At 39.9% G+C, this 24,270-nt stretch overlaps 3 protein-coding genes across 3 annotated transcripts; 2 read left to right on the forward strand and 1 right to left on the reverse strand.

The window, feature by feature from the left end:
- The first annotated feature begins 33 nt into the window (after positions 1 to 33).
- mest lies at positions 34 to 4,287 on the forward strand. The gene is made up of 12 exons (XM_034526198.1): positions 34 to 312; positions 543 to 735; positions 1,292 to 1,371; positions 1,477 to 1,554; positions 1,675 to 1,811; positions 1,951 to 2,009; positions 2,083 to 2,123; positions 2,247 to 2,317; positions 2,434 to 2,535; positions 2,633 to 2,709; positions 3,255 to 3,318; positions 3,689 to 4,287. The coding sequence occupies exons 2-12, from the start codon at positions 582 to 584 to the stop codon at positions 3,804 to 3,806; spliced, it is 981 nt and encodes a 326-aa protein (XP_034382089.1). The 5' UTR covers positions 34 to 312; positions 543 to 581; the 3' UTR covers positions 3,807 to 4,287.
- A 24-nt stretch (positions 4,288 to 4,311) lies between these two features.
- Positions 4,312 to 12,097, reverse strand: copg2 (COPI coat complex subunit gamma 2). The gene is made up of 24 exons (XM_034526534.1): positions 11,945 to 12,097; positions 11,285 to 11,337; positions 11,087 to 11,167; positions 10,910 to 10,981; positions 10,728 to 10,807; positions 10,444 to 10,519; positions 10,200 to 10,292; positions 9,817 to 9,903; positions 9,490 to 9,647; positions 9,178 to 9,311; positions 8,994 to 9,061; positions 8,523 to 8,711; positions 8,148 to 8,243; positions 7,444 to 7,687; positions 7,194 to 7,269; positions 6,941 to 7,044; positions 6,642 to 6,767; positions 6,466 to 6,534; positions 6,133 to 6,314; positions 5,801 to 5,930; positions 5,521 to 5,618; positions 5,212 to 5,350; positions 4,998 to 5,096; positions 4,312 to 4,661 (listed from the first exon to the last, which is right to left on the reverse strand). The coding sequence occupies exons 1-24, from the start codon at positions 11,979 to 11,981 to the stop codon at positions 4,531 to 4,533; spliced, it is 2,622 nt and encodes an 873-aa protein (XP_034382425.1). The 5' UTR covers positions 11,982 to 12,097; the 3' UTR covers positions 4,312 to 4,530.
- Positions 12,098 to 14,674: 2,577 nt separating this feature from the next.
- On the forward strand, positions 14,675 to 22,529 carry LOC117726509 (excitatory amino acid transporter 3-like). The gene is made up of 11 exons (XM_034526827.1): positions 14,675 to 14,798; positions 16,599 to 16,739; positions 19,086 to 19,203; positions 19,470 to 19,512; positions 19,599 to 19,661; positions 19,786 to 19,967; positions 20,372 to 20,479; positions 20,707 to 20,829; positions 20,992 to 21,186; positions 22,262 to 22,378; positions 22,508 to 22,529. Exons 1-11 carry the CDS (start codon positions 14,675 to 14,677, stop codon positions 22,527 to 22,529), a joined length of 1,236 nt encoding a protein of 411 aa, XP_034382718.1.
- The last annotated feature ends 1,741 nt before the right edge of the window (positions 22,530 to 24,270 follow it).

Genomic DNA, 24,270 nt, shown 5'->3' on the forward strand with positions numbered 1-24,270 from the left:
TAGCTCTTTAAACAAAGATTGTGTATTGTTGAGGTGAGTCGCTCAGTCTTGATTTCTTAACGGTTTTAAAACGACCTCAACACGGTTCGCCGCTAGGATTTCTCACTTGGCAGTATTTAACTCGACGTCTTTATTCAAATTTGATAAACGGGGGGTGGGGGGGCACCCGGAAGTTGCAACAGAATAAGACGTCCGTGCTCTTCCTCCTTGTTGCAAACTGTGGTTCCTTTCCGCTCTGCATGCATTACTTCTGCTGTAATGGACCCGACACACTGGGCGAAGGTCTGCTAACCACAAAGTCGCAACATTTCTGTAAGTCCTGCAGTCTTCTACAGTGTCTTCTACATAACCTGCAGTAGAACACGTGTGGTGGAGTATCAGAGCTGTGCATGGCTCTCGTTTATTCTATTTTCTCCTTAAATTGCTTAGTTTTTAAGCTGATTTACTGTCGCGTTGAATCCCTAATTGGGTGACCGTGAGCTCAGTCATGCGCGTTAGATTTGTCTTTGTCTTTTGTGGTCGCTCGTGACTCCATCTCACAGAGGCAGGAATGAGACTCCCCCCCCACCGCTGAGCTCAAGATGAGAGAGTGGTGGGTTCATGTGGGCTTGATCTGCATCCCGTTGGTGGCCGTCTACCTTCACATCCCTCCCCCTCATCTGTCACCTTCCCTGCAGAAGTGGCACACTGCCGGGGAGCTGTTTCACTTCCGAGACAGGGAAATCTTCTACAGAGGTAGGAGGGGAGGTTTATGTGGCCTCCTTGCACATTAGTACTGCACCATTACATCCATTGGGTTATCAAGAGTCTATGACAGTATCTTCATCAGCAGATACAGTGTGCCTAGTTGTCATGGAGATGTTCAAGTGTATGGGGTTCCGTTTGTGCCAAAATGATGTCACATGAGTACAGTTAACTTCAGATTTGACAATCTGATCTCTGTGTCAATTGCTCACCTGACCAAACATGTGTGTCCTGCGTCTTGACGTGGAGGACATGACATCAGGACAACATTCATACAAACAGTCAAACAGGGAGTGCAACAACAAGACAGAAGTACAGATTATAGTGAAATCGACTCAGACAGTCAAATTGTGATATTGTCACAACTGAAGTGCAGTTCTCTGTTGTTTTATTGCACTTTCTAAACTTAGTTTTTAAAAGTATTCTAAGAATAAAGTTATTCAAATTATGACATTGATTTGTTGACTAAAAAGTGTTAAATGTGACTTTTTTTTTAAAGACTCGACTATAAATAATCTTTGTTATAATTCCTTTTTTTCTGGTATAGATTCATTTGGAGCGTTGGGAAGCTCTGATGTCATCATTCTGCTCCATGGCTTCCCTACCTCCAGCTTTGACTGGAACAAGGTACCCACTGCACACGCTCAGTAGCGAGTAAACGCACCTAAGCACCTTTTTAAAAAAATAAATAAAACGTCTTCATGTAACCACGTTCTTCTGTTGTCCATGCAGATCTGGGAGCCACTCACTCAGCGCTTCCATCGAGTCATTGCACTGGACTTCCTGGGTTTTGGCTTCAGTGACAAGCCAGTTAGTACATTTTGTCTTTGGTTTATATTTATTTGTTTTCTTATACTTCCTACATGATGCTCTGTTACTCCTCTTACCCTCAACTCCTTTTTTTTCTTCTCCTGTGCGTGACCATCCCAGCGACCCCACAAGTACTCCATCTTCGAGCAGGCCAGTGTGGTCGAGGCCCTGGTGGCTCACTTGGGTCTGAGCAACCAGCGAGTGAATCTGGTGTCTCATGACTATGGAGACACTGTGGCCCTGGAGTTGCTCTACCGGTGTGTGTGTGTGTGTGTGTGTGTGTGTGTTAATACATATGTGTATATATATACACAATGTAAAAAAAAACAGAGTATAAATGATACATTGCTAACTACTCCTCTTTTCTGTTGTGTTTTTTCTTTTCCTCCAAAACAGAAGTGACCAAAACCGCACAGGTCACCTGATCATCAACAGCCTGTGTCTTTCCAATGGAGGTACAGTGCCGCCTGTTGTCTTTGGGTCATGTTGTAGATGGCAGGTCAGTGCTAACTCTTTTATTTCCAACAGGTGTATTCCCAGAAACAAATTACCCACGTTTGCTACAGACGGTGAGTCACCGTTGTTTTCTTCAGCTCATGTGGGATTTTATAATGTTATATTTTAAAAACGGGTTACATTTGGTTGATTGGCTGTCAAAGTTCTCACCGAATCCTTTGTTTTGCCTCCAAAAGCTTCTGAAGGACTCTAGTATTCTGGCTCCAGTTCTTATGCGTCTCACCAACTATAAGCTCTTCCAAAGAGGGTAAGAGAACCAGAGTTTTGTTTCAAATAGGGAGATTGAAATGTATGTTTGTACCAGTATTTAAGTGCATGAATATATTTGTTGTTGATATTGTTTTGTTTCCTGTTGACTGGTAGGATTGGACATGTTTTCGGTCCGTACACGCAGCCCACAGACGCTGAGTTCTGGGACATGTGGACAGGTTTACGCTACAATGATGGCAACTTAGTGTTGGACAGGTGTGCACGTGTGTGTGCACTTTGTATTCAAATGGCCTTAATTATCTTTGTTGCTCTTCATCTTTATTCACTAATGTTGTCTTCGTCTCTCTCTCAGTATTCTGCAGTACATCAACCAGAGATCCAAACACAGAGAGCGATGGGTGGGCACCCTCACTTCCACCATCATCCCACGTGAGTTCAGTGTCGTCATGACATTACGTCTGTTAATGACCCAGAGGGTTTTATTTCCTTTGTGAACACTCCCTGGAGGTGTATTAACCCAGCAGTGTGTGTGTGTGTGTGTGTGTGTGTGTGTGTGTGTGTGTGTGTGTGTGTGTGTGTGTGTGTGTGTGTGTGTGTGTGTGTGTGTGTGTGTGTGTGTGTGTGTGTGTGTGTGTGTGTGTGTGTGTGTGTGTGTGTGTGTGTGTGTGTGTGTGTGTGTGTGTGTGTGTGTGTGTGTGTGTGTGTGTGTGTGTGTGTGTGTGTGTGTGTGTGTGTGTGTGTGTGTGTGTGTGTGTGTGTGTGTGTGTGTGTGTGTGTGTGTGTGTGTGTGTGTGTGAAATTATTTCTGCACCAAAAACTGTCTAGACAGAAATATATGTTATTTAACTTTAGGCCTCATATTCAGAATTTGTCTTTTCTATAATCCTCCATTTTCAAAAAAACACTCCATTTCTCAGTGTTCCTCCCTCCATCTTCTCCTCTATGACCCTCTCACGCCCCTCTTTGCCTTTCAGTGCACATGATCTACGGACCTCTGGACCCCGTCAACCCTCATCCTCAGTTCATCCGTCTTTACAAGTGAGTGGCGGATCGGATTTGAACTCAAAATCTTTATGCGCCAACAACATTTCCACTAGATAATAAAACTAGACATAAAATATTGTAGTTTAATGAAAATAATTATGCAAGTTTATATAAAAAATAGTTTGTATCCTGGCATCGTAGTAGAGAGATAACAGAAAATTCAAAAATAACATACAACAAAGGTCCCCAGACTGACTTGAACCTATGTTGTGATTCATGGTCGGCATCATAAACCACTCTGCAGCGGGACGTTAGGAATCGGTACTGAACCGCTTCACACGCTGAACTTCCATCTTGTCAAAGTCAGCAGGGCTTTTGTTTGCAGTAATCTCGTTTATCTTACACCTGTATCTCGTTCCTGCAGGCAGCTGGTCCAGAGGTCGACGATCACCATTTTGGATGAACACATCAGTCACTATCCTCAGCTGGAAGATCCCACCGGCTTCCTCAATGCATATTTAAATTTTATTCACTCTTTCTGAGAGGTTACCAAATCATCGCCCCATGTTCTGGAAATAATTCACTCTTAACACGCCGTTTGGTACTTTTGCAACTTATTCAAAGTGATAAGGTCACATGTGATGCAGAGACCTTTCCTGATGATGCTGCAGCTTATGCATCAGTTTGAGATTTAATCACAAGTGATGAGCGTCGATTCTTTAATTGTCAATTAACATATGGAAGACATCCAATGTGAGCTAGAAACATGATTAATTCTACTTAATGCAAATGAATGACTAATCTGATGACGACAGTGTTAATGGGATCATCTCTCAGCATTATACTGAAAGTTATTTTGGCGTGTGCAATTATTGAACATATCTGTGGGACATCACTTTGGTTCCCTCCATTTGTCTTGCACAGCTGCATTGAGCGAATTCTTTCTGAATGATTTTCTACATTTCTCCTGATGTCATTGAAAATCCTAAATATCAACCTTTCTTTAAATAAAACTAGTTTTGTAAAATAAATCTGAGTGAAACTTGATGTACTTTAACAGTCAGAATTTATTGAAGATTTGACAGAAGAAAACATGGAGGACCAGCAGACAGCATGAAGAAAGAGTGAAGAAACACTTTTCTAAAAGTAATAAAACATTTACGTTGCTGTCCATGACAGCACAATATAACACAATATCATTATACATTTGACTTTTAGAGCTGTGTAAAAGAAGTAGTAAGTTTGTCGTGCAAAGATGAAAGGTCTTTAGCCCACCGAGGCCAGGATCACGTCAACCACCGTCTCTTCCCCACTGCGGACCGTCACCTGCATGGTGACTCCGTCAGCCAATGCCAGGCGAGCACGAACCAACATGTCATGACCTCCCCGGAACACACCTGAGGAGGGGGGGAGGGAGCGCTGTCAGAAGCCAATCAAATCACACCAGAACCGTGATTCACCTGGCACGTCAATTTATATAAACTTTAGATTGTTTTATAGAAAGGGTTTCTAGATCAAAGGAATTTTTTTTTTTTTTAACTGATTTGTGCACAATTTCTAAAGGTTAATGATCATTCTTATTTCTGTATTGTTAAATTCACTTGAATCAAAATTCAATCTGCTACTTGTTGTTATGTCATTCAATGTCCAAACCCTATTTAAGTTGCATGACAACTTGATCTAATAGAGCAACTTGAAACATAAAAAAGACCATCCTGACAGCCAGCACCCACCAGCGAGGAAGAGGACATGTGAGTTCTTGTTTTCGGGGACTTTGTCGGAGCGCTCGCATGGCTGCATTCCCAGGAAGCTGATGATGTTACCCACCGCCTCTGTACAAGAAGACCACAGATGAGTCACAAAACAAAATGTAATTAACTTAACGCCCAAGTCCACAGTGTGAACTATAAGTGAACGCTGAAATTTCAGCCTTAATTTCTGACTTACCGTCTAGAGTTCGTACAGACGCCAGGGCAAAAGTCTCTTCCTTCTCAAACTCATCTCCTACTTCCTCCCACGCTGCTCCAAAGTTCGCTTTCAAAACCTTCTGGATGTGGTCTGCAACCGTCACCTCCAGATCCTCCAGCTAAAGAGCAGGGCAGAGGACGACAAGAAGGACGAGCGAGAGATGGACGGACGAGGAGAGCAGTCGAAAAAAGAAACAAAGGAATAAGATCATTTACATTGATGAAAATGCACAAAATAACGCTCATTGTCCTTGTTTTTAAAGTTTGTGCATGTGCTTTGATTACGTACCACATATTCATCATCATAACCGTCATCGTCCGGCTCTCCTGTGTTGGGGTCGCAGTCTTTGACCAAGTACTTCATAGTACAACTAAACGTACAAGACACTGGAGACAGAAAGGACACATCTAGACACAATTTTCTTAATACTTCTTATAATAAGTCAATACTTTTTTCAGTATTGATTTATATTATTGTGAAACTTGTAAGTCAAAAAAAGTCATAGTATCAGTTTCTTTGACAATCTGTCACTGCTCCCACTAGCCCAATGCCATCCCAGTGCTCCTACCAGCGGTGGGGTCGTCTTCAGGCAGGCGGACCAGAGTGTAGCAGGAACCAGGCTGACTGTAGGGGAGGCTGGAAGCTGGGATGTAGGTCACCACCTCGTAGGACTCCGATGGCTCCATCTGCACTACGACCTGAGACAAACACCGCCATGTTTTAGTACAACTACCGTCTGAAATCCTGTAACAATTACAAATATTGCGTCGACTGTTGAGTTTTATTCGCAGCAAGAACTAATCAATAGACCAAATAAAGAGATTACAGAATATCTGAAAAATATCTAACTGGATCTCCCCAAAAAAAAGTTAAATGACCATGACACATCTCAGCCGGTACCTTCTGCAGGAGCTGGTCATTCAGGGTGTTTGTGCAGTCGAACTGGAACACCATGTGCCCGGCGAAGGTGTGTTTGACGCAGCGCACAACGTATTCCGTCTCAGCTTCCGTCAACTGCACCTGCTCAGAGGACTTGAAGAGCGGCCCGAGACCCTGGAAGTCTGGGATGGCTGCCAGTTGTTCTGTAAAATGGACGAAACGTAGAGACCGATTAAAACAAAGAGGACAGACAAGACTGTAATTCTATTCAGTTACATCGAGTATGAAGGTGAGCATCAGTGTCCAACGGCATCATCTTTAATCGGAGGACGGACAGATAGTTCACAATTTTACCCTGATAAATGTCCTGGCGTGATGGGGTCAACTTATCTGGCAGTTTGCTACTGGAAACAGGGGTGATATCTGGAAAAAAACCAACAACACATTAATAAATCAGATTTCTGCCTATATTAGTTTCTAAGTGGATTATAAAACCGTGTGCAGATTAGTCAATAGCTATGTAGTTGTACCTGATTTGTGGTCTGTGATAGGAGTGGTGGCCAGAGGAACACTCTTCATGTCGAAAGGTTTCTCTGTGGGCTCCAAAGTGTACTGGTGGAGGGACTTCTCCAGTCCCGGGATAGAAACAGACAAACCTGAGAACAACAGACAAAAGAGGAGATGCTAACATTAACATTTCTGACATTACCTGCAGAGCGTTTGCCCTGCGAGCTACTTTCTTAGTATGCATGGTTTGTACATTTTGACCAGCAGCCCTATGAACCACATACACAGTTAGACCTTTCTAACTGTGTATGTGTGTGTGTACCGTTGAAGATATAGGCAGCATTCAGAGCCTTCTGCTTCTGCTGCAGCACGTTCATGTAGAAAGTAGCTCTGTCCCGCACTTCATCATCACTGTCCATCATGCACCTGTGAGAACAAGCACATGTGTTAAAGTCAGACTATTTAAGGTGTCTATCACCAATAATTTGACCAATATTTCCTTTGTACGTTTTATATTGCAAGATGAAATGTCAGGGTACAGAGTCACACAAAAACAAGTGAAAGTAAATGAGTACCTCTGCATGAGAACAAGGACGCTCGGCAGCAGATCATCATTCTGAGCTCCGAATTTAGCCAAAGCGCTGACTGCGGCTGAGGGTGGAAGAAGAAACAAACGTTTCAACTGGTTATAAAATGCCATGAAAATAATGTGAATATTAATAAACAAGATGTCTCAAATGTGCTGCCTTGGACATTAGAAGTCAGCCCCTGGAGTCAACTCTGCGGGACATATCGAGGCTCACACGGTACCCTGCTTTGTCTCACCTGCACGAACAGCCTCGCTCTCCAGCACCACTCGGTTGAAGATGAAGCGGATGTACTTGGAGGGCTGGGGGGTGCGGGGGCCCTCCTTGCCCAGTAGGTGCAGGATCTTTGTGGCTAGCACCGTGTGCTCGCAGTCCTCGATGAACTCGCACAGGTGGGCCAAGCCAGTCTCTTTGCTCTCTGGGTTCTCCTCAATGATGCTGATGATGCAGTCCACAATGGCCCGTTTGTACTCAAAACCACCCTGCAGGACAGGAGACGTGTGTCACTGCGAGTCCTAAACACAACTGCACCATTCACCATAGGCCTCAAATGACTAATAGTAAACATGCTACATATAGCCTTCACCCACACGCAAGCTTTGGACTGAACCCTTCTATTCCACACGGTAGGATGGTGGACATATTTTCAGATTTTAGTCTTATTTATAAGACCATAAACTTTGTGACTCAACACCTTTTCATCTGTTGTTATAAAACACGTCTCGTCTATTGGGTTTCCTTCTTCTCACATGTCGGCACTTATAAAACAGATTTAAGTCGATTGAATACTAAATATTTTGTAAAACATATAGAAAAGCATGAAAGCTCCCAAAAGACCAACTGTGATTACATACTTTGTCTTTATGGATAAGGATATCACTAATAAAAAAGGCTCCCAAGACCAAAGTGTGAAGGTCGGTGGTCTGTTAATGATCCACTTACATCATCTCTGAGCATGTTGGACAAGAAGTTCATCATGACGCTGTGCTTCCTGGGATACTTCTGGCACAGAGCGCTGATGGCCTGCACCACCACCACCTGGAATAAACAAGCACCAGCAACAGATTTAGGACACAGAAAATAGAGCAAAAATAACAGGATTAAAAAGGGAACGGAAGCAGTGAATCTCATATTGGAAATTAATATTTTAAGGTCACAACATCTGGAATCCTTGGTGAAAAAAACAACAACAAAAAACACCTCATCATGACACAGTCTCAACCTTTCAACAAGTATTGCGTTACAAAGCTAATACAACATCCAGACGCAGGACAAGAACACTCTCAACTTTAAGTGCGGCCTGGTTCAGTGTCTGACCTTGAACTCGTCAGAGATCTCGGAGACAAACGAGGAGATCTGTTTCATGAGTCGGTCCACGCTGCTCTCACTGCCGGTCTTGAGCAGAGTGGTGATGGCCAGTGTGGCGATGCTGCGGTTGGAGTCAGTGATCAGGTTTTCCAGGTCCAAGTTGCATGCAGTCACGGCTGATGGATGCTTCATGGCCACCTAGTGGAGACAAAAGAAATGTCAGAGTGGTTAATTCATTGTAATTGTCTGTTTTTTTAAAATCGTACAGTTCTGTGTTAAGACAGATGAATAATAATAATAATGACTTTCAACCATGCCTTATGTAACTACCTCAGAAGTAAAAAAGGACCTACAACTACTTTTATACTTCCTTAATACTTATGCAATTTCTGAGTGATATGACTTTTGACTAATTAAAGTGATATATGACCATGATAAAAAAAAAAACATGTGCAGGAGGGATGGAGAGTGAAGCTGTACCTTGTTGAGGGTCCTGACTGCAGCGTATCTCAAGGCTGCTTTGGGAGAGCTGCAGAAGAGCTGCAGCACTGCAGGAAGACAAATACAGTCACAATGAGACTCACCAACACACCCTTCTATTCTCAGTCAACGAAACAGTTAGAAATAAAAATATTATGTAACGAGGAGAGAGTAACCTACTGACCAGACACAGCAGGGGCCAGCTCCCGAGCCGTACAGTTGGGCATATGGACAATGGCAGAGGCCGCCTCATACACCACCATCTCGTTCTTGTTCCTCAGGCAGCTCTCAATGAAGTCGAACAAGGGGCTGTCGTGACTGAAAACATAAAGACAGGAAACAACGCTGTAAAAAAAACACCAGTGTGCACGTATTAAGTCCCTGTGTTAAGTGATTAGACAACAACAGAAAATTCATCAGTGGGGAATCGGCTCTACAATGCAAGTACCCAGATGTCCTTGCACGTTTCTACTTGAGCATCAGGAGGCCTACTCACCCTCCCTCCGTCTCGTCCAGCAGTTTGCTGGCGATCCTGATGAGCATGCAGTAAGCAAAGGGAGACTTGAGACCAGACTTGGTGAACTTGTTGAGCATCTTGGTGACAGCAAGACGGTCGTTCTTCCTGAGGTGATACAACAGGCCCAGTGCATGGTACTGGAATACAGGACACACACAAGAAACAGTAATGAAATTTAACTCCTCAAGGTTTTAAACACTTCAGTGTATTCTGAACTAACGGAATTCTTTTCCCTCTACACAATCACAATAGATGATTCAAAATACCATGATTTCAGATGTCCTTATGCATGTCTATCTTACCCACCTGGACCATGATGTTGTCACTGGAAGCCGCCTCTTGGGCCTCATTCACCCAACGCTTCACCACATCGTAGCTCATCTTCACCATGTGCTGAACATGCAAAGAGAAAGAATTAGCCACCAAATATGATATGATATACAATCACACAACTTTATATCAAGTACACAGGAAAAATCGGTAATCCAGATCCAGTAAGAAGGTTTACTAAACATCACTCTTTCATGGCAATTTTTTATGTTTTGGAAATATTATAATATTAACTTTTCAAAATATTACATGATTAGTTTTTAAAATACTATACTGTGCCTTGTGTATGACTTTTTTCCAGCATAATATAGTAAGAGTTTTTAATTAGTTTTTATACTGCTATGTGAAAGAAAATGTACCAGTGAGGAGACAAGGGCTGAGCTGGAGACACTGGGCACCTTGTCAACAATAGCCTGTTTCATGTAGCGCTCAATGGCCTGCAGCATTGTTGTCTGTGGAAAAGACAAGGACAACATAACAAACAAATAATTATAATTAAATAATACACTCAGGATATTTTCTTTCTTGCATGAGATGACAAGTTGAGGGAAGAAGAGCTGGGGAGACCGGACAAAGAAGAAAATAAGGTAAAGGGGCACTCACATCTGTAATCCTGCAGAGGGCTCTGATAGCAGGTCCTCGGTAAACATCTTCCTTCCCGGTCATGTCTTTGGTCAAGCTGTTAAATACCACACAAGGAGTTAGAGACTTGTTTAAGAAATCTAAACAGTTACAAAACCACATTTACAAAAAGTTGTTCTTGAAACAGTGAAATGTCATGAGAGACATCTACATGTTATATATACAATGTATGTATGTATATATATATATATGAGAGAGATTTCAGTTGTTGCATAGTCAAAGCGATTTAACTTCATGGTACAAACCTGCTAGTGACAATAATAACATCCTCAGAGATGTTGGCCATCTCTTTGATGGTCAGGTAACACATCCTTCTCAGGGTTTGCTGAGTGAAAAAGAAAGAGTATAAACTTACTGTAGTTAAATTTGATTGCACATACAGATGATATGCGACCTAAGCTAAAAAGTATCTAAACCATCAACTCACATCATTGGACTGAAAGAGCCTGGTCATCGCAAAGAAGGCCTCCGTGGCCTCTGTGGTCCCAAAATGCTCTCCCTTAATAAACAAAGACATGTGAGTGATGGGGACTTAAGAATGGTGGACGGACACCATCATGTCATTAAGAAGCTACTTCAAATATGTTGTCAAACGACGTTGTACCTGGTTGAGGAGGTAGATGATCTTGGTGAGAATGTGGAGGCATCGTCTTGGGTTGATAGGGGTCTCATTGAAGATACGCGCCTGTGAACAAGTAACACGTCATGTCAGTGGTTAGGACATTGTTTATTTGGCTGACACTTGTTGTCTTCTATATGTGCAGAGCATGTTTTAAAACAATATATCAAGTGCAGACTTTACCTCCTGCAGCACAGCACTCTTCTCCAGATGCTGGAAAGGGTTCGACCCACTTCCTAAATGTCAAAACAGTAGTGAGACGTCTGTGAAGATAATGCTTAAACCCTCGTGTTACTTTACTGAATGATATTCAAAATCAACACTCAGAAAAAGACGTTGATACCAGCTCACGATACGTGTATTTAATACCGATAGCTCAATAACTAAAACACATGTAGGCTAAACTTGAAAGCAGATCTCATCTAAATAAAAACACCACTGCAACACGATTCATCCATCTGAACTTTAAGCTCCTGTTCGGAGAGGACTCGTCTTATATCGAGCAAAACGAGCATCACAACGAACATCACAACATCCAGCTGGTTAGCTTGCAATGCTAACGCTGAGCTTCGCTTGAATAAGGTGTTAGCAGGTATCACCGTGACATAAAACACGTCCGGTAACCAACTAACATGCAATTGTAAACCGGGTTATAGTTGACCTGCATAACCAGTTAAATAAATATAAATTAGCCTGCAACCAACGATTAACGAACAGGTATTAACGTAACTTTAGCTAGTCAGCTAACTAGCTTCCAAAGCGTCCATTATCTTGTCATTCCAGACATTATTTCAATTTTTTCAAAGCTGTCAATTTTTAAAAATAAGAGCTATCCAATCTTACCGGACTCCTCGTCCTTCTTGTCGAACTTTTTAATCATTATGTCGGTGTGAAGCAGACGGTTGAGGGCAACGACTGCTCTCAGACTTGATCATAAGAGAATCTACTTCCACGTAACCAAAATGAAAACTCACTTCCGGTTGGTGCGTCCACGTCAACGGAACAAACGTCAAAACCGTTTCGTAACACGTCCAGCAGGGGTCGCTGCTGACAAGAAACCAAGAAACATAATGCTGTACAACACGATCCGCTACATTGATCAAATTAAATGACCTGAAAGTAAACAAACATTTAATGAATCAGGAAATAATTTATCAGGATTTAGCAAACATACATAATGGGCACTCTCTGTGCATTATGTATGTTACTTGTTGCATATAAGTACCAACCCAGAGCTCATATTGGACTAAGCTTGGCAGCTTCATTGATAAAAAAAAGCCAACAGTTATGCTGCAATACATGGCTGGTTTTGTTTTGTTTGTAGTTATGGGGCCAAATACAAATGTATTCAGGAATATGCTCTGTGTAAAAAGGAATGATATGCATTACTTTTATTGTTTATTTCAGTTTATGCTTGATTTTTGTGTATCCAAACAAATTTGCAAGTAATCTAACAGCCATATTGAAGCTGGAGCATTCTGAGCCCTGATTGTTTGGCGTCCCAGAGCTGTGCCCACTTTGCCTGGTTGGTAATCCAGAGTAGGACAGTATTGACCTGCAAAGTTATTATAAATACATAACATACACTTAAATTCACCAGATCAGCAGAGTGACTGTAGGATGCACACCCACAGCGCTGACTCGCAACCTGGTGTGTTTTTAGGTCAAATGGCCACAAGATGTCGACATGGCGGTGTGTCTTGCCTCAGAAAGGAGAACTACATGCAAATAACAGCAATAAACAAACTTCTCATCAAGTTGTTGGTAATGTTGATATTTTAGATATTATAGTTGTGTAGGATATTTTAATCATCACAAACAAATAACATGGACTGTTCCAATGTCCAATTACCACTAACGACTAATATATATATATATATATATATATATATATATATATATATATATATATATATATATATATATATATATATATATAAAAGCCAGATCCAGAGACGACTCAAGCAAGTTCCTCGATCAGATCTTCAGGGCTTCATTGTCGACTACACAAATCACTGATGAAAACATGTACTTTATAATACTGAATAACCAGTGTAAATACTAATTAAAGGTCTATCCTGCCTTTTTTTACATCGGGCTTTTGAGAAGTTTGCAAGCTTAAACACAAATTGAAACAAGACGTCAGCGTTTTGTTGAGTCATTTCATGGAAAATGGACATTCTTTAACTATTCTAGTCTTTGAAAATCTTTGCATATTTATGAAACCATCAACCTCAATGGCCAGAGGAAGTGTACACGTTCCCAGCGGTGCTACTAAAGATATTTGGCTTCAAGAGAAACACATGTAAATGTACTCGCAGGCAATGAGTCATGTACTCTGACTGACTTCTGTGTCTTCTCCTCCTGTGCAGCTCATTCAAAGGTTCCGCATTTGCATGTCTCTGCTCACCGCTGATGTCAAGGCCAAAACCCCCGGCCTGCTGTGCCCTGCTGCCCCCAACCACCTGCAGTTCATCGACCAGGAAAACTAGACTGACTCCACCTGTTCTACTGTACATTTTGATTTTAAAGCACTGATTCATTATTAGTTTTATTTGTTTTATTATACTGCTTTTAGTACACCTCCCCTTGTTGGGTGACATTGCGACACATTGCCTTTGAGAAACCTGACATAATTAATAAAAATTAGGAAATTGACTAATACAGGATTGTGATGGCGTCATTCTTAAAAAATATTAAGCCATTTGATTTAGTATATCTAATCACTAGACTTATTGTCTTCTAAAATTGAATTGTATCAAGAGAGAAATCCATTTTTTGTACTTAGTAAATCACAACTTCTCAAATTTATTACATTGTCTCTATTGTTCCTGCTCCAATGTTATATTCTTAATTGTAACAGAGCTTATTGAAAAACCATTGCTTTCCACCAATATATATAGATAGATCTGTCAGGGTTAAAGGTCCCCTGTCCACGATTTTCACATTTCTTTAACATAAAGCAGGTCTGAGTGCTACAAGTACTGTAAAATGCTCAAAATGCTCAATACACGGAGAAATACACACAGCCCGTATTCAGAAACTTTGCCTTTAAACAAGGCATCCGGATTTCAGTCTGGTTGTTATGTCACATACAATATACAGTATGTCGACCATTTCAGATTCAGACGTGGATAACGTATATGTGAGAGAGATCAACTGACAGGAAGAAAACTTGGACCCAAGCTGTTGCCTAGCAACGCAATTGACATGTCATATTTAAAGTCTTAGGTCACATGACTCTCATCATATTTGTCAGTTTTATGAGAACAAACCGACTGATGACACTGAGCTTTCATTATTGTCATTATTGTTTCTGGTGAGTACCAAAATAACAGGTTTGGTTAACTAAACCATATGATTTTCATTTTATTATTACAGTATTGAAGTATTTTGACAAAGCTGTTTATAGCCTCTGTCACTTTGTTTGCAAATGTATCGGCCAGTACTAGCTTAGCCTATCACAAGTGTGTGTATATATATATATATATATATATATATATATATATATATATATATATATATATATATATATCGCTATATAACGTTACTTTTTTAGCAAACCGCAAAAGCATGAAAATGGAGAACGTTACTGAGGAGGAAAACACGAGAGGCTGCTTTGGCTGTGTGAAGAGATGCCGGGATTACATTGTGCGGAGTGCATTTCTGGATAGAAATCTAGCAGCGGTTGCTCTGGGTAAGTGATAACTAACGGTTGCACTTTTAGGTAACGGATTTCTATCCCGATCCGGACGGTTTTGAGCTAACATTCCAATACTGATCAGCTGATTTAGCGTTAATGGTGTTAAACTAAACTTGAACTTTATACTTTTCGAGCTAAATATCGTTTTAATTATTAGAGTTAGCTTTGGCTTGACTAGAGCCGGTGAAATGGACACTACGGTTACGGTTAGCGTCCACGGTTTAAAAAAGCCGGTTAACGTTAGCTTCCACGGTTTAACAAGCGACCATGTTAACTGGAGACTTTCAGCCGAATGCACTTTTGGTAGTTACGACGATTACTACTACTACTAGCTACTACTAATAATTCAATACAATAATAGTTTTCAATACAGTGTCAACCCTTCTCATATAGCATCGTATATATGATATTAAAAAAATTAATGCGGCCTTCACGAGTACAGCTCTATTTTGAACAGCTGATAGTCGCCCATTAACAGGGTCGCCTGTTTTAAACCGTGACAACGGTAAACCAGCCGGTGCTCTTGTCCGGGACCGGTGTTACTGATGACGTTTCACAAGTCCACGAAAACACAAGTACGGACAAGAACGCATATTGAGAAGCGGCCAACGGTTACAACGAGGATAGACGTTAGTCCGGTGTTACGGTTTAACAGGCGACCGTTAACTGGCGACTTTTCACGTATAGCGGTCCTCGTGAATGCCGCTTGGTTTAATTTTGTAATGAAGTGTCAACCCCTCTCATATACATAATAATATATACTATACAAATTAAACAATGCGGCATTCACGAGGGCAGCTACGTGTTCTCTTCCTATTTTCAACAGCTGTCTAACTACGACAACAACGGACGCGTTTGTTCAAAGTCGCCAGTTAACACGGTCGCTTCTTAAACCGTAACACCGGACTAATGTCTATCCTCGTTGTAACCGTTGGCCGCAGGTGGGTTTTGTTCCAGGGTCATCAAAATGACCATCAATGCTGTCAACACGTCCGGGACCGTAGTTCTGTCCTTCACAATAAGATATCACGCGTCAACAACTCTAAACTACGCAATAAAATCTCCTTAATTTCCATTTAATTAACACCTGCTGGATGTTTTGTTAAACTCTTCTCATGTCAATCACTTGCAAAACAATTGAACAATTATGCACACATGTTTTATATAACAATTACTATCATAACACACAGTGCAGAGTAATAGTTATATTAAAACTAAAAAACAAGCTACATTGGTAAAGCAAAAGACAAATGACTTGTGCAAATTCTTGAAAAGATGATGAAAACATTTAAATATTTAAGTCCAAAATCAGGACACAAATAGCTTTTAAAATAATAATCTTCATCAATCTTCAAATTCCAGCTCTTCGTCACACTGGACCCACAACACCAATCCGAGCTCTGGTCTGTATCCTCAGACCTGGCTTGTTTAGCACACAGTTAACCTAATTTAATCATTTAGGAGTTTATTTTTTATTTTTTTAGTCAGGGATATTAAAAGACTGCAATTGGAATTCAATCTTATTGAAAACCAAGTATTCAGATTTAAAACCTATTTGACAAAATGAAGTCACTAAGTTAGAAGATACTTTTAGGAAAGTAAATAGGAAGAGGTATATTTACCAGGATGCAACTGCATGATTAAGAGTTGTAGTTCATTAACCTAGTTTTACACCAACAATTGCATCCAAAACACAACTTTTTTTCGATTGAATTATTAGATGTATTAGGTTCATAAACTGAGTGTTAAAGAAGCAGTGACAGCAATGCACATGTCTTTGTTATTGTCTCACAGGTATTGTCCTGGGCTTGATCATCAAGTTCTCTGTCACTCTGTCCGAACAAGGCAAATTCTACATCAATTTACCAGGAGAGTTTATAATCCATGCTTTGCATGTGGTTACCACTCCTTTCCTCATCACAAGTGTGACGACAGGTAAGCCCCAGTACAACAGGCTGTGCACACAGCTTTTATAAGGAACACACTGGTGGTTTGGCAAGTTGAAGCTAAAACTAAATAACCTCCAAGGGAATACCACTTGATGAACACCAGCCACTGTGGACACCAGTCACAACTACATGATAATGGTAAATGCTACACAAATAGAAGAGTGATGAAGGCAATAAACTAACTCAGTCATGCCACTTACATAGAAATACCTACCTAAAGTTTGCTTACATTAGCTAACTTCAGCCGCTGTCAGCTAATCTTAAAATGAAAGGGGTTTGAGTCCAGGTTCAGAATGTTTATATCGGTCCATTATCCATCTGTTTATCAACTTGTCTACCCACCCAAGTATATTACCTGTTTAAAATTAGTCAAATCCTCCAATTATTGCTATTCATGCGACACACAGATATGCCTCGCTGTGAGACCTTATGACCCAAGAAGTCTAGCTGCTGTTTTAGTGATGTCGACATTGTTGGATGGCACAACATTTTCTTCAACCTGATATCTCAAAATAAAAAAATCATATTGTTCAGTCCCCCGAACAGTATGAGTCCCGTCGCCTTCAACTAGTTCAGAATTCAGCAGTTAGGCTTTTCACTAGTTTTAACTAACAACTTCACATCCCCTCCCAATCATGGCTTCTCTCCACTGGCTCCACTTTTAAAGCACCTCTAGGCCTGGCTGCAAGCTATATAGCAGAACGCTGAGTCCGTGAGCCAGCTCGCAGCCTTAGATACTTGGGTGGGGTCCTTCTGGCTGTTCCAAAGTCAAAGCTAAAGGTGACGTGCTTTTGCTATCAGCCATCGGTCCCTCGGCTTTGTATAGACCTCCCTGAGGAGATAAAAGGCTTGCAGAATCAGTGATCTCTTTAAAATCACCTCTTTTCGGTGATCTCGTCATTTTACTGCTGTCATTCTTTGTAATGTTTCTATTGAATTTGTACTTATTGTATTGATATGTTTGTTGACGCTTTTAACTTATTGGACTTTTACGCAAACTGTTTTTCTTATTACATTTAGCTGAAGCTTTTATCCAAAGCAACTTACAATGATGTTACATTCATACACTGTAGACGGCAGGGATTGAACCTCTAACCCCCTGGTTGAAAGACAGACCTGCTAACCACTGACCCACAGTCGCCCTTATGATGTAACTGCGTTCCCCTCACTTTCCATTACATTACCTTTAATGTTACACTTGTATACTGTATGACCTAACTCACTCTCCAACCTGGAGTCTGCAGACCGTGACTTATGTTGTCTTTTCTAGGTGTTGCTCGTCTATTTGGAACTTCAGGAAAAATCACTGCACGGGCGTCAGCATATTTTGCCTCAACGACTCTTCTGTCTGTGATTTTGGGTAATAGAAATATTGTACAATGTTTTTATTCAGAAATATATCGTTTTATTGATAAACACACAATGGATATGGCATTTGAACACTTCCTTTTTTCTTTTTTTTGACTTGAGCTTCAAAATGTACTATTTAAAACTCATTCACTATCCTCTGTCAACATGGGAATACAGCTATTTCAACCAGGTGACACATTTACTATTTTTTTCCATGATGATCTTCTGGAATGTGTTCTATATTTTATTAAACCTTTCTCACCGCAGACATTTTGACGTGTAAAACATGGAGATGTTATTAATATCTCAGTAAACCAGGCAGCAATACTATGGCCAATGAACAACTCAGTGGAATTCTCTAATCAATATTATGCATTACACCTGTGTTTGACAAGTCACAATGACTGCTGTTAGCGAGGGCTATTAATATCGAAAGTAGTAGTGAGTTTATTTGGGGTAAAGAAATCCAGAGTGCAGCTTTCCCTTGGTGGCTAATTAGGCTGCTGCTCATGGAGAGGGCAGAAGGAGAGCGAGGCTGAATTAAATTATGTGATATCAGCAAACTTAATGGACCAATAGGAATGATGAATGTGTATCTTCTCCCACATCAATACAGTTGCAACGAAAGTCATTTCATAGTGAGTTTGTATTATGGATTAATTAGGTGTTCTGCAATAAAAGAGTCTGCCCCTAGTGGAGACCCTTTGAAAACACTTAATGTTCACAGTTGTGAACATTAAGGGTTTTCCTTGAAACTATATCAGTCATGCACAGTATGGTGTTCAAACACCCTTGATCAAAATGTGAATGACAGTTTGTTTTATATAATTATGTTGATCATTTTGTTCTTGCTTTTCACTGTTTTATACCATGTAAAGCACTTTTATGTTTTAGTCATCCCATTTAAATTGATCTGCTGTGTAGTCTTGTGCTCTTACTCCATATGAGAGAACTACAGCACACTGTGGATTCTGTGTTGTAGGGTTGATCCTGGCTCTGTCCATCGAGCCAGGAGTGGATGCCATGAGAAAAGAAGATACAGAAGATACAGAAGATAAGAAGATCTTCTCTATCGGTGACGTCTTGTTGAATCTAGTCTTGTGAGAAGAAAGTATATATTTTGACATCATTTCTGGTTTCTCTGCATATCCACTTCAGCAGGTTTTAGGGTCAGTGACATCACTTCAGAAAGTGCTGGAACGTCAAACAACAGAATTCACATTCATTAATGTTTTTCTTAAGCAGAAATAATTTGGTATTTCAGGTGTTCCAGCAAATCATGTCGTTGGTAAAGCCGCATTTCTTGAGTGATTTGCCAACATTTTCAAGCCCACCAATGAATGTGACTTTTGCATGTTTTTTACAGGAACATTATCCCAGAAAACCCGGTCTTGGATTTAATCCGACAGGTGTGCTTTTCAATAGGAGCATATGAATCATTTCTTCTCTTTCCTTCTAAAATTTATGATTTGAACACTATTTCTTTCTATTATAGTACAAGATTGAGAGGTTTGAGTTTAACATTGAGGCGGATGAGCAACATTTGACTTTGGAGCAGGTACATATTTTTCCCTTGTCACTAAGAAGATCATTTTGTGGAGATAGCATTTGCAGAGATAATCTTTCATACATAAAGTTGCGCTCAGACTATTATTCATAATGAGTTTCTGGTCTGGTTACAGAATGCAACACAAGTGCGAATTGTGAGACATTATGTTGAAGGCACCAACTTATTGGGCCTGATGTCCTGTTCTTATCTGATTGGCCTGGGCATCATCAGGATGGGAGAACGTGAAGGTGTCCTATTAGAGTTATATACTGTGTTCGACGAGGCAGCACAATGTGTGGTCCATTGGATTCTGGGGTAAGGTGACACAGCATACCATTAAATATATGATTGACTTTCTCCAACAAATATAGAAATACAGTACATATCCAACAGTTGTAAGTATTTATGTTAAAACGCTGAATGTGGTGTCTTTTTTGTTCACGGTATTATTAGAAATAGTGACATTTTATTTCTGACAAAACACATCTTTCACTCTTCTACCCCTGTTAAATATTACTTGCATTATAGAGTTTCAGGTCAGTTTTAAAGTTCTTCCACTTACTGAAATGAGAACATCTTTGATTGTTTCTTTTGTATATAAGAAACTATATATAATATAAGAAAAAATATATTCATATATTAATGCGATTCAGACTTCTGCGTTTGCTCAGTCAGTTAGTCTTGCCTTCATTTTTTTCATTTCATGGTTTTCTTTCCAGCTTCTTGCCATTTGGAATGGTCTTCATGGTCATAGGCATCGTCGTTGAGGCGGACGACTGGGAAATAGCCATCAAACTCGGAAAGTTCATGGGAGTAGTAGTTTTTGGGTATGTTCACCTTTTACGGTTTTATCACTGAAATGACGTCACTCTGACAAATTAAGTTGAATTCGACAATAAAACTAATGAACCTAATTAGCTAATGTTATCAAGTCTGGGTATATATCGTCCATAATGGACATTGTGCTGACTCTTGTGCTACTGCTGCACTATGTCGTTGCATTATCCCATCATTTTACAATCAGTATTGATTGTGCATTCATTGTGTGTTTCAGGCTTATAATCCATGGATCATTAGTTTTACCCCTGATCTATTTCCTGTTTGCGAGATGTAACCCCTATGCTGTCATCAAGGAGGTTTTTCCTGCCTTAAAGACTGCACTCATTGTCTCTTCCAGGTAAGATGATGTAACCCAGAGATCTGTGAGTTCATGATCACTGCTTATTTGTACAGTCATCATCAGAGCTAACCAAGACAAGTAACACATTTGAGATCTTCACATTTCTAATATTTCCATATGAGAAATGCACGAACAAAAGATGCCTTGTGTTTCTCCAAGATCTGCCACACTGCCACTCACTTTCCAATGTTGTGAGGAGAGACTCAAGATCGACAAAAGAATCAGTCGCCTCATTCTGCCCATCTGGACCAACATCAAAATGGATGGAACGGTCCTTTATGAAGTGGTCGCAGTAGTTTTCGTTGCCCAAATCAACCACATCGATCTGGACTTGAACAAGTTGATTATCATCGCGTAAGCTGCTCTTCCTGTTCTGTAGGAAATCTTAGCATCATCATCATAGACAAAGTTGATATTGCTATCAAGTGTTTTTTTTAAGGTCTTTAAGAATAGACTTTAAAAAAAGAAGAAGCATGTTACAGTTTCCTGAAGACAGTATGTGTGTTTGATCTGCAGTTTGACATCAGCAGTGACGAGCATAAGAGCCATTGGGATCGCAGCTCGAGGACCAGTGACCACTTTTTTTGTTTTGTCTGCGGTTTATTTACCTGCAAATGAAGCCTGCCTTCTGGTGGTGATACAGTGTCTCATGTATGTCTAATCTTTAGTTCAAAATGTGATCAATCGATTTCTACAGCTGCATTTTCTGTGTCAGCTATTCACACATGTGTTATTAAGTTTGGTGTAAAGTCCATCCTGACCTCTATTATCTAGTTCCAAACTAGTGGTTTACCAAATTGGGTTACTCCATTTAAACCTAAAAAACATCTGAGCTAGTAAGGAAAGTTACGGTTGCAAGAAAACGTGAAGCCCCGCCCAATCAAAAGCATTGAACAGTGTAATCTGGAAGTCCCTGTAGCATCAAACTTTCAAATATAACAGTTTTAGGAGGCCTTATTAGCCAATCCTTCATAAATGTAGTTGTCACTTTGTTTAAAAAAAAATACTTTTGGTATGATAACTGTTTCAGTTAGTAGTATTCGTGAGTGGGACATTATGGGATAGACTATGCTAACCCATGTTAGCTAATGTTATTTCTTCATTCAATTGCACATTATGAACATACGTTTTTTAATTTGAGGTATATTGAGTAATTGTTGTTCAATGTAATTTAAACAGTTAAAATCAAACCTATTAACAGCATTTCGAGGGTCACGTCAGATAAGTATTTCTTCTTTTTTTTTATTTTTGTGTTATGTATTTATGCTAAATTTATCATAAATTTGCAAGCTAATGTGCATGTCAGCTACACAACAGCTAATTACAATTTTAAAAGTGCAAAGTTATATAATATAATAAAGAAACAAAATCAGTTTAAAGCAGCATATATCCTCTACTTTCATAGTCTGATGTTGTCTGTGCCTTTCAGAGACCGCTGCAACACAGTTATAAATGTCATGGGAGACTGCATTGGCTTGGCACTTATTCAAGAATTGTCAAAAGGAGATCTGGAAGACATCGAGGAGCAGGAACAGGAAATGGAAAGGTACAAGTCTTGATGGTCTCATGTCTATTATTCTTATTTCAACCCAGTTTATTCAACCCAGCTGTTAGGCTGCCTAATAGGCCGATCTCATCACACCATTGATGATTATGTTGTGCTTTGCCTGGCTAGGATGCATGGCAGTGATGCTTAAGCCCACAGTCACGATGAGATCGAGGTCCATTTCAGCCGCCAGGCCTCTGATGATGACACCCTCCACTACCCGACAAAAAAACAATCATTCCAATACAGTCAGGAGAGGAGCGCTGGCCGGACGAGGACCAGACCAAAGCTCTGGTCTTGAGATTGCCCAATGCAGGTGTAAATTGTAGTAATGGATGTACCGAATAAATTGAAAATAAATGTTGAATATATTTTAGTGATCTAGTTAATAGCATTTAATTGAGCGGAACCAGGGTAGGAAATTTAAATTTCTTTTCGGGGGCAATTTTTGCCCCCACTGACTGAAATCCAGGGGCATTTATAAAAAAATTGGGGACATTTTTTGAAACTTGTGAAATAACATTTAACCTTTGTTCAAAATAATAAATATACTTATTTAGGCTTACAGTATAAGAGCAACTGTCATCAAATGACAATAAGAAGACTATTAGGCAGTAGTCAGATTCAAAGTGTTTTCTTAGATTTTTTTAACAAATAAAACAGAAATATTCATATTAAATGTTATTCTTATTTCTTTGTGGTTATTTATTGTTATTACATTTTTTAAACAACTATTAACAATTATAACTTTTTTATATATTATAACATGTATAACAATTTTGAAAAAACGTAATAAAAGGGCTATACATAGATTAATTAAATTCAATTTACAAAATTTTTTCAGAAAATGAAAACATATTAAATTATATGTACAGTGTTGACAAATAATAAATATGTACATATACATATGAGTGGCTTATTTGTCAAATAGCACCAGTTCAACATCGTCATCTGTGTCACTGTCAGCCATTGGAGAAGTTGCTGGTCTGGACTGCTGCCTTGCTCAGAGGGTTTTATGTGAGGCCGCCTGGCTTTCTTCTCACAGCAGATTCTACACATGCTGCATCTTCTTCTTCTGGTCCCTCCAGTGAGATCATCATGAGGTCTTCCACTGTGTTGAGATTGAACAAACAAAAACAACAATAGTATGTTAAATGTGATAAGGGACTTAATCTAAACATGTAACCTTTGAAACCCCCAGTCAACTACAGTCTCAACTAATTGTATGTATCCCCAAATAGAGGATTGTTGTGAACCACACGATGGCAGTAACTTATGAGGATGTGACTGCACTCTGGCTAACGTTAGCTAGCTAGCAAGCCTTTGGAGCTAACGCACTATCAGAGCTAGCTAACGTGAGCTAAAGCGAACTAAATAAGTTAAAAATAATTACTACTAGTTATCACTCACCGGAGGCGATGGACACGTACTTCTTGACGTTGTCGCTCCCCTTGATGAAGTCCGCAGAAGAATTCAACGTGTGCTGAGTTGACGACGAAAATGTCACTGGGGTCAAGCCAGCCTCCACTTCGAAAAACACAGTCAAGTCAGCCCGCACGGTTTTTTTCAGTACACGTATATACTAGGCATTACGGTACGAGCGTGTAAAACTGACTTTTAAAATAAGAGCAAACTTCCGGTGAACGTGATACGATGAAATACGCCTTTAAATACAGATACAGTAATAGATTAAACTAATCATGAATTTTATGAATGATGAATAGAAAACAATAGGAAGGTAACTCTTCCAATATTGGGACATTTTGATTTTGAATTTCAAAATAAAAGATATAGAAAATCCCATTCATGAGCAAACGTATCTCTAATTTCGGACTAGATTTAGAAGAAAATGGTGCATAGTTAAAAACTAATTTCACTTCTGATTCATAGTA

Source organism: Cyclopterus lumpus, chromosome 23 (assembly GCF_009769545.1).
Source record: "Cyclopterus lumpus isolate fCycLum1 chromosome 23, fCycLum1.pri, whole genome shotgun sequence".
Taxonomy (NCBI): Eukaryota; Metazoa; Chordata; class Actinopteri; order Perciformes; family Cyclopteridae; genus Cyclopterus; species Cyclopterus lumpus.

Bases quoted from the DNA above. Each gene is read 5' to 3' on its own strand.
- mest (XM_034526198.1), top strand. From the start codon at position 582: ATGAGAGAGTGGTGGGTTCATGTGGGCTTGATCTGCATCCCGTTGGTG. The intron at 736-1,291 runs GTAGGAGGGGAG...TTTCTGGTATAG, and splicing joins CAGGGAAATCTTCTACAGAG to ATTCATTTGGAGCGTTGGGA. The intron at 2,710-3,254 runs GTGAGTTCAGTG...TTTGCCTTTCAG, and splicing joins CACTTCCACCATCATCCCAC to TGCACATGATCTACGGACCT.
- copg2 (XM_034526534.1), bottom strand. From the start codon at position 11,981: ATGATTAAAAAGTTCGACAAGAAGGACGAGGAGTCCG. The intron at 10,982-11,086 runs GTACAACGTCGT...TTGTTTATTAAG, and splicing joins TCATCTACCTCCTCAACCAG to GGAGAGCATTTTGGGACCAC. The intron at 5,351-5,520 runs GTACGTAATCAA...CCTGCTCTTTAG, and splicing joins GTTATGATGATGAATATGTG to CTGGAGGATCTGGAGGTGAC.
- LOC117726509 (XM_034526827.1), top strand. From the start codon at position 14,675: ATGAAAATGGAGAACGTTACTGAGGAGGAAAACACGAGAGGCTGCTTT. The intron at 14,799-16,598 runs GTAAGTGATAAC...ATTGTCTCACAG, and splicing joins TCTAGCAGCGGTTGCTCTGG to GTATTGTCCTGGGCTTGATC. The intron at 19,513-19,598 runs GTGTGCTTTTCA...TTTCTATTATAG, and splicing joins TCTTGGATTTAATCCGACAG to TACAAGATTGAGAGGTTTGA.